General features: G+C 36.9%; 1 protein-coding gene across 1 annotated transcript in view; it reads left to right on the top strand.

Moving 5' to 3' along the window:
* Positions 1-15,019, top strand: part of LOC138715678 (neuroglobin-like) — a 229,920-nt gene that overhangs the window by 13,877 nt on the left and 201,024 nt on the right. The window contains exon 2 of the mRNA XM_069848746.1: positions 8,655-8,775. Within this exon, the coding sequence (XP_069704847.1) occupies positions 8,655-8,775 (121 nt within the window). The remainder of the gene's footprint in view (positions 1-8,654; positions 8,776-15,019) is intronic.

Consider the following 15,019-nt stretch of genomic DNA (forward strand, 5'->3'; position numbering starts at 1 on the left):
GCTGCACATATTTTACTGCTGGCCCGGTCCAGTGCCGTCGCGTCGTGGTTCAAAGATCCTGCCTAGGATTCGCGTTACTGAATGCGCGCTTGTTCGAGTCCTCATTGGGGGAAGACAATTTATCATGAAATTTCGGCCAGTGTATGAGACAGTGATGAACTTGGGGAGCGAAGATAGGTAGCGTAATCCGGATACGAATGCCAGTTATAACGGTTGGGTGATCATTGTGCTAACCATACGATACCTCCATTCTGGTAGAATGATCGTCCACCTCTGCTTCTGCATGTGGACGTTAGGCCAGCAGCCGGCTAGTCGGTCTGGATTCTTAAAGGGCTGTAGCGCCACAGATTACTACTGCTGGTCTGAACTGAGAACATTGTCTACTGATAGGAGCTCTGCGGGAATTATATGTCATAATTGGATAGTTTTCATACACTCCTAGATGATTCCCGATACGACCAGTAAACATGTAAGCTACGATCCACTTGTGCGTCCATCTATTTCTTTCAATTAATATCGAAGAGCCGTAGTTCTATGAAATGTAATAAATAGGTATATCATTACAAAAATCTTCCGACAACATAATGAAGATGACAAATAATTTTCCTTTAGGACCTAAATTTCTATTTGTACTATCGCAGCCAACATCAAACGACTTGTAAGAACTACACTATTTTCTTTCAATGTCTGTGCGAATATTGTACGCATTTGCTGCTCTTTCTTTAGTAGTATCAATTAATTAATTCATTCATTCATTCATTCATAGTGTTCTGCCCAAAGGTAGGTCTTCCACTGCAAACTCAACTTTCTCCAGTATTCCTATTTTCTGCCTTCCTCTTTGTCTCCGCATATGATCCATATATCTTAATGTCATCTGTCATCTGATATCTTCTGCCCCAAATTCTTCTCCCGTTCACCATTCTTTCCAGTACATTCTTCAGAAGGCAGATTCTTCTCAACCAGTGACTCAACCAATTCCTTTTCCTCTTCTTGATGAATTTCAGCATCATTCTTTTTTCGCCCACTCTTTCCAACATAACTCCGTTTCCTCAAGATAAGTAGATTCTTTATTATTTTTGATGCGTTTCTTGCAATCACTAGGGTCCGGTCCTTTATGTCATCAAAGAGAATGCGTCGTGACTTCCCTTCACTTCAGCATCTTATCAATTACACCGGTAACATTACTTTCCGATACAAGATTGAAGTCCTCCAGCACTGCGATGGCGATTGCTGCAACTTTGCTCTAAGGAACACGTGTGGTGACATTTCCGACACATTCTTAATGTCCTGAGAGATTGGAGTGATTGGAGATCTGTCAGAAACTTCCGTCGAAGGTCGCCTCTTGGATTTTCTCTTTTCTCTTTCCTGGATTATGTTTCTCGTCTCAGCATCTATACTACTAATAACCTCTTTCTTGATCGTCCTCTGATCGATAACGAAATATTTTTCGAGTATTTTAGTTGGTTATTTAACAACACTGTATCAATTACTCGGTTATTTAGCGTCGATAGGTTTGGTAATAGAGATATGTTGTTTGGCGAGATGAGACCTAGGATTCGTCATAGATTACCTGACATTCGCCTTACGATTGGAGAAACCTCGGAAAAACCCCAACTAGGTTGTCAGTCAAAGCAGGAATCGAACGCACGCCTGAAGGAAACTCTAGATCGACAGCAAGCTGACTGAGCTACGCCGGTGGATTTTTTCAAGTTGGAGAATTTTGTTCGATTTCTTGCATTTCTATGATTTTCCAAACAACTTTTCTATAAGCAGATGTTATTATTAAGATGTTTATGGTTCCATCCGTTATTTTAAAAGTGATCAAGATTACCTCGTTGTTAACGAATGGCTTTCCTCGACGAAGAGAGCGGTTCAGAAGAGTCCAAATGGAATTTGTGGTAGACAATCAACCAATTCATGCGGGTTTTGACGGGATAATTTATTCCTCCGGACAGCTTTAATAATGCGATTTGAGTTATAATTAATAAACTTAATATTATATAGTTTAAGAATGGACCTGTAGAAATAAAATTAACAGCCCCTAGAATTGAAGATACACCTGCTAGGTGTAACGAAAAGATAGCTAGATCAACTGATGCTCCGGCATGAGCAATACCTCTTGCTGCCACTCTTCACTAACCTTTATGTTCCTGATGTTACGTAGGTCAACACAGAACGCAAAGTCAAAGACGATGAAGCCATCGACGTTTGACGATTAGAGGCACACTTGAGGTTGAAAGATCAGAAACTGAAAAAACCGCCGCGTGCTGTTAACTATTCATTGTTACTTTACGTAAGAAAAAAATTTAGGTTAAAGTCTGCTAGGTCCGATTTCCAAAGAAGTTCCTTTTATGTTTTCTTAATAAATTACTGTCATCGTTCAAAGTAAGAAATAAAACTTCAAGGGCGTACAAAACTTCAAAGGCGTACAATATAAGCGATTTAACTTTACTTTTTGGCAAGATTGTACAATATGATGACACAACTAAAATGAAATTTGAAGGATGAATACGACAGAAGAATTTTTTTTTAGCTCATCCTACTTTTTGTCAATAACGATAAAAAAGACTTAGATTTTAATCAATCATAGTCGTAATTGTTCAGAGAATTATCTGAACTTCGGGTACATCTTTATTGTTTTGGGCTTTATCAACTCCAACTTTTCTCTCCATTGAACAGGCGTAACAAGATTCAGTATGCACTGCAACATGGCGACAATGACGAGCATTATAAATTAATCGTCTTCTCCAGGCTTCAAACAATGAAGCTGATTCAGTAATTCAGAATGCAAAGCCACAAAACGCAGAAAAAAAACATAAAATACATGTAGTTTCAGCTTCAGCAGTTTTGTGAAGTACTGCGTGTCTTGAAATTGTTAATGTATAATTCACACTCGTAGGCCCCTATACACTAACTTCAAAATTTCTTCATTTCTTCACCACCACGTTCAACACATTTAAGGAACCTTTCCCATGTAGCATGCAGAGCTTGCATGCACATTTCTTGTTGAATTTCTGCAATTACAGCCGTTATTCTCTCTCGTAGATCGTCAATATTACATGACTTGGTTGCGTATACTCGGACTTTCAGCATATCTCACAGCCAAAAATCGTAGGATGTAAGTTCCGGCGAAAGTACTCGCCATTGCATTACTCCTCCTGTATCAATCTATCTTCGTTGTATAGGCCTATGATATGACCGCATCCCAAAATCCTTCCTCACTATTTCCCATACAGTTGACTTAGAGAGACCAGATTCTGCACTCTGTCGACATGTTCATTTACTTGGACCACGTAAGAGAGCATCTTGTACAGCAACCATGTTTTCGAGGGCTGTGCCTGTAAGTGGTCGACTGCTATTCCCTTTGTAATTGTTAGCAACTAATCTGGATTCGGCGAACTTGTCAGAAATGTAGTAAATGTTTAATTTAGATGGTGGATCACTGTTCAATTAGGCTCCATATTTTTAGAACTATTGCGAAACGCCTCCATCCATGCCGCAATCTTTCGTGTTTGCCTCAAGCTGAATCTTGTAGCCATTTTTACCATAGAGATGGAAACAAATTCACTGTAAGAATAGAAATACCTTGACCTATCTTATTTTGAAGAAATTTAAACATGTTGCCCCCAAGATCCTGTGTATAGTGTCATAAATATAAACTGAATTGGTACCCTTATAAGTGTTAACAAAATTATAGGGATAGCCTATGTGGTTATGAATTCAAAAGAGAAACACTAACTCACCAGAGTGCAAACATTTTAAAAGGTCGGAATATTACATAACTTGTAAAGATCAAATGTTTATCAATATAAAGAATATTGTTGTGAAAACCACGTGGAATGTGACAGCAAAAGTGATATAAGATAAATATATTTAGGAAATATCAACGACATTTCAATACGTTTGTAGTCAAAGAATTTAAATGTACTAGAGATACAAAAAATTCTAAATAATTGATTAAATGGCGATCTTACTCGTGTTAATTGTTTAAGCATGTGCGGCTTATAGCTCTTTCGGTGCTTCTTCACATCATCCTCAGAGCCTACTAGATCTCGGCGTCATCTCGAACTTCGCTGCCTGTTGTGTGGGTGCGTTCGATTGTTGAAAAGTGTTGAAATGTGATGTCAAATAGTGTGTGTGTTCTGAAATTGTTCTCTGTATTGAGAATTTGATCAGGTTGTGTTTTAGTGTGTCCGTATATTTCATATTGTTCTAGTGTATTGAGTTTTTGGTTTTTGGGTTGTGTGTGTAGGATTTCCATGTCTGTATTTATGTTATTGTATGTGTGTTTAGCATTAGTTATGTGTTCGGCATATGTAGATGTATTGTGTCCTCTGGTTATTGCTTTAACGTGTTCCTTGTATCGAGTTTGGAATGATCTGCCTGTCTGTCCAATGTAGAAACTGTCGCAACTATTGCATGTGAGTTTGTATACGCCTGTGTGGTTGTATTTATTTGTTTGTGTTGTTTGTATGTTGAGATGTCTTTGTAGTGTGTTTTCTGTTCTGTATGCTATGTTGTATTTCTGTTTTCTGAATGAGGATGCGATTTCGTGTGTGTTTTTGTTTTCGTATTTTAGTGTGATGTATTTCTTGTGTTCTTGTGTTTGTGTTTTGTTTTGTGTGATTTGTGCTTGTTGAGTTTTTGTTTTGTCTTCCTTATAATATTGTCTATTATGTTTGGGTTGTAACCATTTTCTTGTGCTATGTATTTGATTGTGTTCACTTCTTTATTGTAGTGTTGTTGGCTCATGGGTATGTAGTCTATGTACCATTGTCCTGAAAGCAGCATGTTTGTGTTGTGTAGGGTAATTAGATGTGTTGTGTATATTTGTGGTGGTGGTGGTGGTTGGTTTTCTGTATATTTTGAAGGCGTGTTTGTTGTCAAATACAGATATGAAAATCCTACACCAACAACCCAAAAACCAAAAACTCAACAGACTAGAACAATACGAAATATACAAACACACTAAAACACACCCTGATCAAATTCTCAACACACAGATCAATTTCAGAACACACACACTATTTGACACCACATTTCAACAATTTTTAACAATCGAACGCACCCACACAACAGGCAGCGAAGTTCGAGATGACGCCGAGATCTAGTAGGCTCAGAGGATGGTGTGAAGAAGCATCGAAACAGCTGTAAGCCGCACATGTTTACACAATTAAGACGAGTAAGATCGCCATTTAATCAATTATTTATATTCAAGTGTTAAAAGTAGTGTACGAAAGATTCAACATGGAAAATAATTCTAATATAAAACAATATATAGAACCTACTACATGAAAGAAATGCTAGTACTGTAGGCCCTAGTAATAAAATCAATTCAATAAACCAGAACTTTGTTTTCAATAAATGATCAAGAACAGGTTATGGATATTTATTTAACAATCTGTCGATCAAGTAGATTGTTACCTTATCCGAACGTTAAAAGCTTTTAGTTTTCGTAAGATGCCGTAACCGTTTTTAAAACAATTGTCATTCCGTTATTATCCCGTATGCAATTAAACAGTTCATAGGGTATTAGGATTCTAATCACATATAAAATAATCTAAATGTTATTAAGCGCATTATTTTATACATTTTATTTAAATTATAGTGTTCCCATCTCTTCGATGTTTTTATGGTATGTTATGTTATGTTATGTTATGTTATGTTATGTTATGTTATGTTATGTTATGTTATGTTATGTTATGTTTTATTTAACGACGCTCGCAACTGCCGAGGTTATATCAGCGTTGCCGGTGATGGCGGAATTTTGTCCCGCAGGAGTTCTTTTACATGCCAGTAAATCTACTGACATGAGCCTGTCGCATTTAAGCACACTTAAATGCCATAGACCTGGCCCGCGATCGAAGCCGCAACCTCGGGCATAGAAGGCCAGTGCTATACCAACTTGCCAAACAGGCCGACCATCCGTTCGAAAAATAGTCCATTCGAGAATCTGAGTTCTTTAAATGAACTACGTAAGATTTATCAATAATCTCAGATCCCCTAATGGTATTACCTATGATAAGCTTAGCAAGAATTATCTCATAATTTTAAGTATAGCAGGCAATATAGGGCGATTCTAAAGTCTTTACCTAATTTCGAGTTCGATAGACCAGTATCCATGACAGATATAGAAGAAGTGCTTATATGAGTGGATAGAGTATATCTCCAAGTTTCGTACATACATTACAGGTGTTCCATATGTCCACCGTTGGTGACGCGGTAGACATCAACCCTGTAGTCAAGCTTCTGCCACACACGTCCCAACATTTGGACGATCGATATTAGCGACTGCATGGGTAATTCTCTTTCGCAGCTGTGCAAAGGAGGACGAACACATGATCTTTAACATAACATCATAAGAAAAACATGTAGTTAGGTCAGGTGACTGTGAGGGCCACGGAAGAAGAGGAGAGTCATCTCGAGAAGCACGTCCAATCCAACGACGTCAAATTTCAGCATCGAGGTAATGACGGACGGCATGATGAACATGAGATGAAGCCTTATCATAATGGCTATGTGGCTGTAGTTGTGGTATTAATATTAACAGCTTTTGAAGCATGTCCAGGTACGCTGGACTGGCAACAGTTTGCTCCGCAAAGAAAAATGGGCCGTAGGCCTAAACTTTGAAGAAGGAACAGCACAAAGCATACAACATGTCTTCCACCACAAAATCAGAATTTTCCGAGTCCCAAATGCGTGAGGTAATTCGGGGGAAGACAACTACTAAGGCATTTCTTGACTATACAATTAAAACCTGAAGTAATAAGGCAATGCAAACAAATTTATCGTATTTTTCAATTATAATTGGCTCTGTATAATGATTTGTTCCTTTCCAAGTACGTATATGATTAACAATTTTTCATGTTAAAAGAACTCGTGTCAAGGTGGCATCTTCCCCCATATATACGGGAAAGATGCCACTTGTTATGGGGTAAGATGCAATAACACTGTATTTGACATACATAAAATAAACATTGGAATATTATACGTGTATTTTATTACAACTATAGAGAAACATCTATGAAATTAATTATAAACTCGTTTCATGATTAATTTTCAAAAATTAATTAATTAGGACACAATTCTGAATGGTAGTACGAATCTGCACCACATTTCGTACTCGTACAGTGCAAATTATCACCACTGCAATCTTTGTGTAACCATGCACTGAATCCTGTCACACTTGGAATCTTTCTTAGCGTAAAAGTGTCCAGTACAAACAATCCAAAAGTCATTACCTCCATCAAAACTATTGCCACTGTCATCGTGACTAATTTCGTCACCAAAAAAGAAGATGAACTTAAAATCTTTTTTTTTCCTTGGTTGGGAAGGTTTCTTTTTATTTCTGTTTTTTTCTCGCATAGTTTCTCTTCTCTGTGGTATAGTTGTTAAGACCTCGGCTGTTGTTTTTTTTACGCCCAGAGGGTTTAGATTTCCTTACTTGAGGAATAGGGCTGATTGTGTCCAGAGTTGAAATCCCGTTATCCGTCCTGATGGAAGCAACTATTGATGTAAGTCCACTGCTACATGCTCCGCTAGTAGAAGGACCTGGTGAACCTTTAGTAACGTTTGAAGATTCCATTCGTCATTTCAGAGTTCTGTATGGAATGCTATCATAACGTTTTTTGTCCATACTTTACATCTTCAGTACCTTGAATTAAATTTGATTCTGACTAAGATGTCTGATCTGTTTTTATTTTGTAGTCTCAAAACATTGTCTGCATAGAGATGAAATGTGAATTACATTTTTAATCATTGATACCTTTTGTAAAGTATCAGAGAAAAAGTAAAATAATATAATGTAAAATATTATCATATAATAACATTTCCACAACATACGTTACGGGTTAAATAATGTATTAACCATGTGGCGTCTTCCCTCATTTACAAGGGGAAGACGTCACTCACACTTACTTGCCTACTGCCGCAATGTTGCTGCCGCAGCTGCATGCCTCGTGTGCGTAATAAAATGCAAAACTCACGTATATAGCAGATATTCCATTTAAAATAAAACATCAATCTATGAACCTTAAATATAAGCAACGGAATATTATAAGGTATGTACTCACTAGGTATATGCTCACAAGATCCAAAATAACGGCGATGAAAGGAGATAAAGTAAAATAAATGCACACTCTACGTGTCCACCCTGTCAACACTCTTCAAACCAGAGGATCCGCGCTGTCAATTGCTGACAAATGAAAGAACAGCAAACAAAGTTGCGTCATCTCCCAACTGGCATCTTCCCCCGAATTACCTTATATTGTAACGGTTCACATAGGCACCCAGTCTCTTTAAACTTGTTGTACCATGCATGAATTGTTTTGACTGTAGGTGGTTGTTGATGATATTTGGTATGAAATCGTCATTGTATCGTCACAACCGACTCACACCTAGAAAGCTTTGCTTTTACCAGTGAACGTTATGTTTTTTTATGACTGTCCCAGCGGCTAAGTCTACAAGTACGCCATAGCGCCTATTACGAATGCAAACTTGGAGAGATACTCTATCCACTGACATAAGCATCTCCGCTATGTGTAATGCTTACCCTTCTATCTACCTCCAAAACCAGGTAAAGACATCAGAATCACTGTGTATCATGTGATACAATGAAACTAATAGTTTCTTGAACGTATCGTGGTCTGCTGCAGAGTGATGGCGTTCGTGCAGAAGGCGGTGGCGAGGCTTCACGAACCGGACAAGCTGGAGACGCTGCTGCAGGAACTGGGCAGGAAGCACTACTCCTATGGCGCCAAGCAGAAATACGTAGACGTGAGTAACGCTGTCCTAACCAAGTAGTGATGCTAGGCTACTGACAACGTGTGAAAGGAATGACAGTTAAAATTATATCAGCATACTGCGACTCGACCTGGCATGTGAGTTTGCGAGAGGAGGAAAAATGAGGTATCAGAAAGAGAGTTTGTTTCATTATGGTTAATATTATACGAATCTACCGACACGGAAGTTCATCTCAGACTAAAACCTATCTTTCCCCTTCATACCCATTGGTGATATAGCTACGGTACATGATAGGGTCACAAGACAGTTCTTGTTTCCTCTACTATATCCACCAGCACTTGCTGTAGGTAGGTCATTCATTACATCTGATAAGTTACTCAAATTTAAAGAATATTAAGAAAATATCACAAAATTTATTCGGGTTTAAATTAGTGATGGCTCTTATCCAATTAACAATAATAATGTTGTAAGTCACATTTCGAATGAGAGACTACCCTGTTTAACATAACCTAACCTAACCTAACCTTAGGAACTTGTCTCTGTCTATAATACAACGTAAATATAAATAAAGGAAAAATAAATAAACTGCTAGTTCACAGGGCTAACGGCTGCAGCAGCAATGTAATGAGTATACAGAGTGTTTTAAAATTAGACCGACAAAATTAGGGAGCAAGATAGATAACCTTCGTGGAAGCATATTTTGTTCAGGAACCCATGAGCTGCGACGCTTCGTTTCATTGCAAGAAGACGGGAGCGGATAATCACTCTTTTCAGTCCAAGAGGAGTGTGTCATTACTACTATCAGTCGGTTTGTTTACGTCCGGAGCCCAATATCATTTGATATCGATTACAGCACGTTTGTTTACTTCCATTGGTACGACCTCTTTTTATCAGTGTTATACGTTTACATAGTTTAGTACTCGTACTGCAATCATTCTGTTGTAATGTTCAGTACAGTTTACTGCGTCGTTGGTTTCGTTTTTCTGTACGTATTTTTTCTTTGTTTCGATTAACACACAGAATCATGTGACACAGAATCGCTTGTTATTTGTACATACCTACTTGCTTTATCCCTACCTGTAATTCCTTCTTGCACTGAAACGAAGCGTCGCAGCCCATGGGTTCCTTGACAAAATATGCGTCCACGAAGGTTATCTATCTGCTCCCTAATTGTGTCGGTCTAATTTAGAGACACCCTGTATAATTATGTATATAATATTACAATCTCAGTATCGGTTTATTGGTTTATCCTGAGGTAAAGATAGCTAATTTGCATTTTTTTCCCATCTTATATGAGGGGTCTAAACCACAAGGAGTATAAGTGCACTTTTCGAAATATTTGACTTAAACATAGGAGATTGAAGTTACAGTTCCCCTTTATTCACCGCACAAGAACTATGTGTGTTACCGAAATAAGTGCTTCATTACAGAGGTATAAAGAAAAACTACTTCACCAGTCAGCTCTTTGGTTCAGAGCGCAAAGGATATGTTGCAGTTAAGTAGGTCTATATTCATTGTGCTCCATTCTTTCCATTTGGATGTTACATGATTGCTGTCTGTTTCCGATCTATGGATGATTGTTGTCTTGGATCGTCGTAGTGTTACCTACTAAATGGACATACAGTCATTAATAAGACGTTGCTGCATGTCTTCTGGTGTTTTAACATTTTGGTAGACAGCATCCTTGACCGCTCCCCGACGGAAAAATAATTTAGAACGTAATGTGAGTAGAACCAGCAGGCCAACTAAATGATTTCCACGTCCAATCCACTTACTACGTTGTTCACGACGGGCTCTGAAGGCGTTATGTGCTGGGCATCCGTCATGCACGTATCACATAACCATTCCGTTCCTCAAAGATTGCGGTATGGCGTACAAAAGATCGGAAAACATGACTCTTAAGAATCTGGCACATCTGGCATTTAGAGTACCATTTATGAAACAAGGGCCAATAACAGTATTGCAGTGCTACAGTGTCATTTTATTTCGGATTTCAAGTAAGTATGTACACTTGTACACTATGAGTTCCATATTTTTTGCAACCCTCACTGTTTTCCTTATTTTCCTACATTGTGATACTTTTGGATAGGCTATGAAAGGGTTAAATGATTCATCGGATAAAACGTCATTAGTGCTTTAAAACATGAAGTCATTATTCTCCTAAATGAACAACGTTACAAGAAAATGTTACCCATAGTATTGATTCCTCATTGTACTTAACTTTTATTTTAAAAAGTTTTTCATTTGACGCCTGAGAAGAAAAATTATTTCGGTTAAAAATGCGACATTCTGTATATTTCAAAACCTTCCATTTTTTCCATATTCGTAAGATTGTTTGAATTCAGTCTGCATTTTGTAATTTACATATTACATTTTTTACATTTAGTTTGAACCCTTATATAATCTGCAAAACAGTTTGGAACACAATATATACAAGTGCCAAGTTTTATTATAAAATGGTTGTTTTTAATATAGGGTAAATTAGGGTCTGTTGGACAGTCGGGCATGTTGGACACTTTGTACTTTAACGTGTTACCTCGCCACTTGTAGGCACCACATTCTGCTAGAAGTCAATGACGGACTCGTGGTTACTTCCGTCATTGACTTCTAGCAGAATGTGGTGCCCACAAGTGGCGAGGTAACACGTTAAATTACAAAGTGTCCAACATGCCCGACTGTCCAATATGGCCGACTGTCCAACATGCCCGACTGTCCAACATGCCCGACTGTCCAACAGACCCTAATTTACCCTACAGTATTAATTTCAAAATTTCTTAAAAATCTGCAGTGAACTACTTCATAAAACCAAAACTTAATATAATGTAAGTACAAAACAGACATCATAGACTTTGCGTACAGTTTTTCATTGTCACTTAATTTTAACTAATTTTTCTTAACAGTAGGTTTATGTCAGTTATATCCCATGTGCTCTAGACCCCTCATATGCCTTTTATTTTTTTAACTGGTTCGGTGCTGAAAAATTCTTCAGAAAGTAGGTTATATATCATTTCTGAAATATGTCTGTGATTATTAAAATAAGAATGTCCTACGTAGCCTGGCAATTACTGATCTGGAGAGTTATTCCTACCATCATCCTTGCACAATGTTACATTAATAAAACCTGAGGTTTTGAGGTGCCTCAGAAATACATCTGCTCTTGGAGATAAAGAGGCTGTCGTGTCCTGTGCACATCGCTAGCAAGTGACTGCATTTACCAATGTGAAGTATTATTGTTTCTGTTATTAATTTGTTCATAGTATTTACGTTCTTTATATATTTTTACAAATATAGCAGTTTTTTACGAAATATTAATTTCGCTTACGATGACTCTTTTGCTGCTAAACTTGGGCCAGTCTCCGTGGTCATATGATGATTAATTTTATTCCTCGTGTTTCATAATTGCGTTTGGTACCTTTCGCAAAATCATGCACAGTCACAATTAATATGAAATACAGATATTGTTCTAAGTTCTATGTAACGTAAAGAATACTGGTGTACGTATAGCCTACATTCACGTTCTAGTATACTGACGACAGTGGGCATAATAGGAATTTACTGTGGTTCATCGATATTTCCTTGAAGGAACTGGATTGTACGCCGTAAATCGTCAAAGTTGTATCCTAGGGAAGGATATTGTTAATTCTGTTATTAATATTATTATCATAGTGATTAGAAGTATAAAGTGTAATCACTTGGCTAGTACAGAGAACGACGGTGAGCAGCGTTAGATTCCCTATAAGATTCATTTTAAAGGAAACGCAGTATTTTTGTTTGAATATATTAAATGGCTTTATACATATTATTTGTTAGTAATTAAGTTGCGACCTATCTTTTAAATTAATATCTTACTTAAATATAGTTTGTATAGAGCATGTAATTCAAAACATGTTCTACCATATGAAATGTGAAAATGTTTTGAACTCGACACATTAATTGCATTTATGCTCGACTATGCCGAAATGTAGTAATTTTACACCTGGTAGCAGCCCTTTAATGGACCTCATTAAAGTACACCTATTCATTAAAATTCAGGTGTTCCACCTATCAGAAAACACCATTGTAGCAATATGAAAGCGCAAGTATCGATTATTCTCGGATATGCAATCGAAAGACAACTAGCGAAACGTCACGGAGGCTGGAAATCCAATACTGTCGCAGAAGGTTATGTTCTGTTACTATAATAATTAACGTTAATTGTAAATAACATTCAAATAAATTCAATTTGTCATTTCGTTTTTCAATGTCTAAATCAATTTCAAGGTTATATCAAGAGTAATGTTCATTTTACTCTCTAGATTATATCAAGGTCAATGACATTTGTTTCTCTGAAAAAATTCAATACTTTCGCGTCTGCGCACATCTCACAATTTACGAGATATTGCACAAGGTCAGTTCCGCTCCCCAGTCAGATAAGAATAACATGAATACTTATGAATAATTTCAAGTTAGAAATATGGTCGAGCATAAAAAGTCGTATGAAACTTACCTATAATGATAATTAAGACGCTCGTATGAAAATTATGAAACTCGCTTGCGCTCGTTTCATAAACATACTCGCGTTTTAATTACTACCATTATAGACTCGTTACATAATGTACTATTGTTTATTGAATAATAATAAAATTATTATTATTAAACCAAAGATATGCGTGTTACTGTTGTTATTGAGATGAAGAGCAAAGGTATTATGTTTTTGTAGGATTATTGTACAAAGACATAAAATCTCCTTCTCCTTCCTATCACGTAGCCTATTAAGACTGGTGGCCTGTTACGGTCACATCCCAGCGCTTCAGCGGACGGCCCAAAGATCTTGTTCCGAAAGGCCGGTAATTTAGTGCTTGGCGTGGTATCCTTGTTCTAGACATCCAGAGTGTATGAGGTTTCCATTTCTGTCTATAATTTTGAGTCCATACCTGTGGAGTAACGGTCAGCGCGTCTGGCCGCGAAACCAGGTGGCCCGGGTTCGAATCCCAGTTGGGGCAAGTTACCTAGTTGAGGTTTTTTCCGGGGTTTTCCCTCAACCCAATACGAGCAAATGCTGGATAACTTTCGGTGCTGGACCCCGGACTCATTTCACCGGCATTATCACCTTCATTTCATTCAGACGCTAAATAACCTACGTAGATGTTGATACAGCATCGTAAAATAACCCAATAAAATAAAATAAATAAACAATAAATAAATATAATTTTGAAATTTGTCTAAAATTGTGTCAATATTTAATTCTTTCACAATATCCAAATTTTTCTTCTTGTCTAATCTAGTATAGCCAGGAGTTCTTCTTAAAAACTTCATTTCATTGGCAATGATGTTCATCACATTTACATATGGTCCAAGCTTTACTTTCGTACATGAGAACAGGTCTTGCCAAAGTTTTATAGGTTTTAATTCTTGTATATTTTTGACAAGAGAAAGTTTGAAAATCTTATTAATAGTTGAAGTATTTCAGTTTTGTAGAAATACCTTTTTCTTGTTCATAGTTCAATTGATAACCCAAATATTTAAAACATGAGACCTGTTCTACAAGTTTATTATAAAGGCAAGTTTTGCTGCGGAAATGATTCAAAATGTTCTTATAATAGCTATATTAGATAAAAGGAGACAATTTTTAGGTATTTGGCCATGTTAATGTACTCTTGCGTTTAATTTAATTTTTAACTGTGTCATAGAAAGCAAAGTTAAGTCATTAATGTTTACCTTAAGACCTTGGAAGTGTTGGTTCGTCTTTCAATATATTGGGAATTAGACTAAATGCCCAATTAACTTGTGGAGGACCATATAGAACATATTTGTATTAAATTGTCAAGTGTTTTATATTTACTTCGTAATCTTAAAGGTATGGTGCCAAACTCTACTTAAGAGTTGCATATTTTTCCTACTTTCAGAGCATAATAAAATACGTAGGGTAGGGTAATAATGTAGGCCTATATATTAACAAAGTATTTTTTCTGCAAAAGAAGCTGTAGGGATAATGACTAATTCCTATCCCATGGTACATTGTAGACCTTTGTTTATAAATCAGCGACTAATTACTGTCGCATGTTTATATATTCTGACTTTGTAGTGTACATCTATGATAATAACCAAATTTATTCTGTTAGAGGAGATGTGCATAGCCATGACACTAGACAATCCAATTGTTTTAATAAAAAAATTGTTCGGCTGTTTAAATCTATGAATAATTATGAATATATGGCCTTAAAGTTGGCAAATAAATTTCCATTCAAATTGTTAGATTTATCTAAGTCGCTTTTTACATGTCGAATAACAAACTGGC

The sequence above is a fragment of the Periplaneta americana genome, chromosome 15, assembly GCF_040183065.1.
Source record: "Periplaneta americana isolate PAMFEO1 chromosome 15, P.americana_PAMFEO1_priV1, whole genome shotgun sequence".
NCBI lineage: Eukaryota > Metazoa > Arthropoda > Insecta > Blattodea > Blattidae > Periplaneta > Periplaneta americana.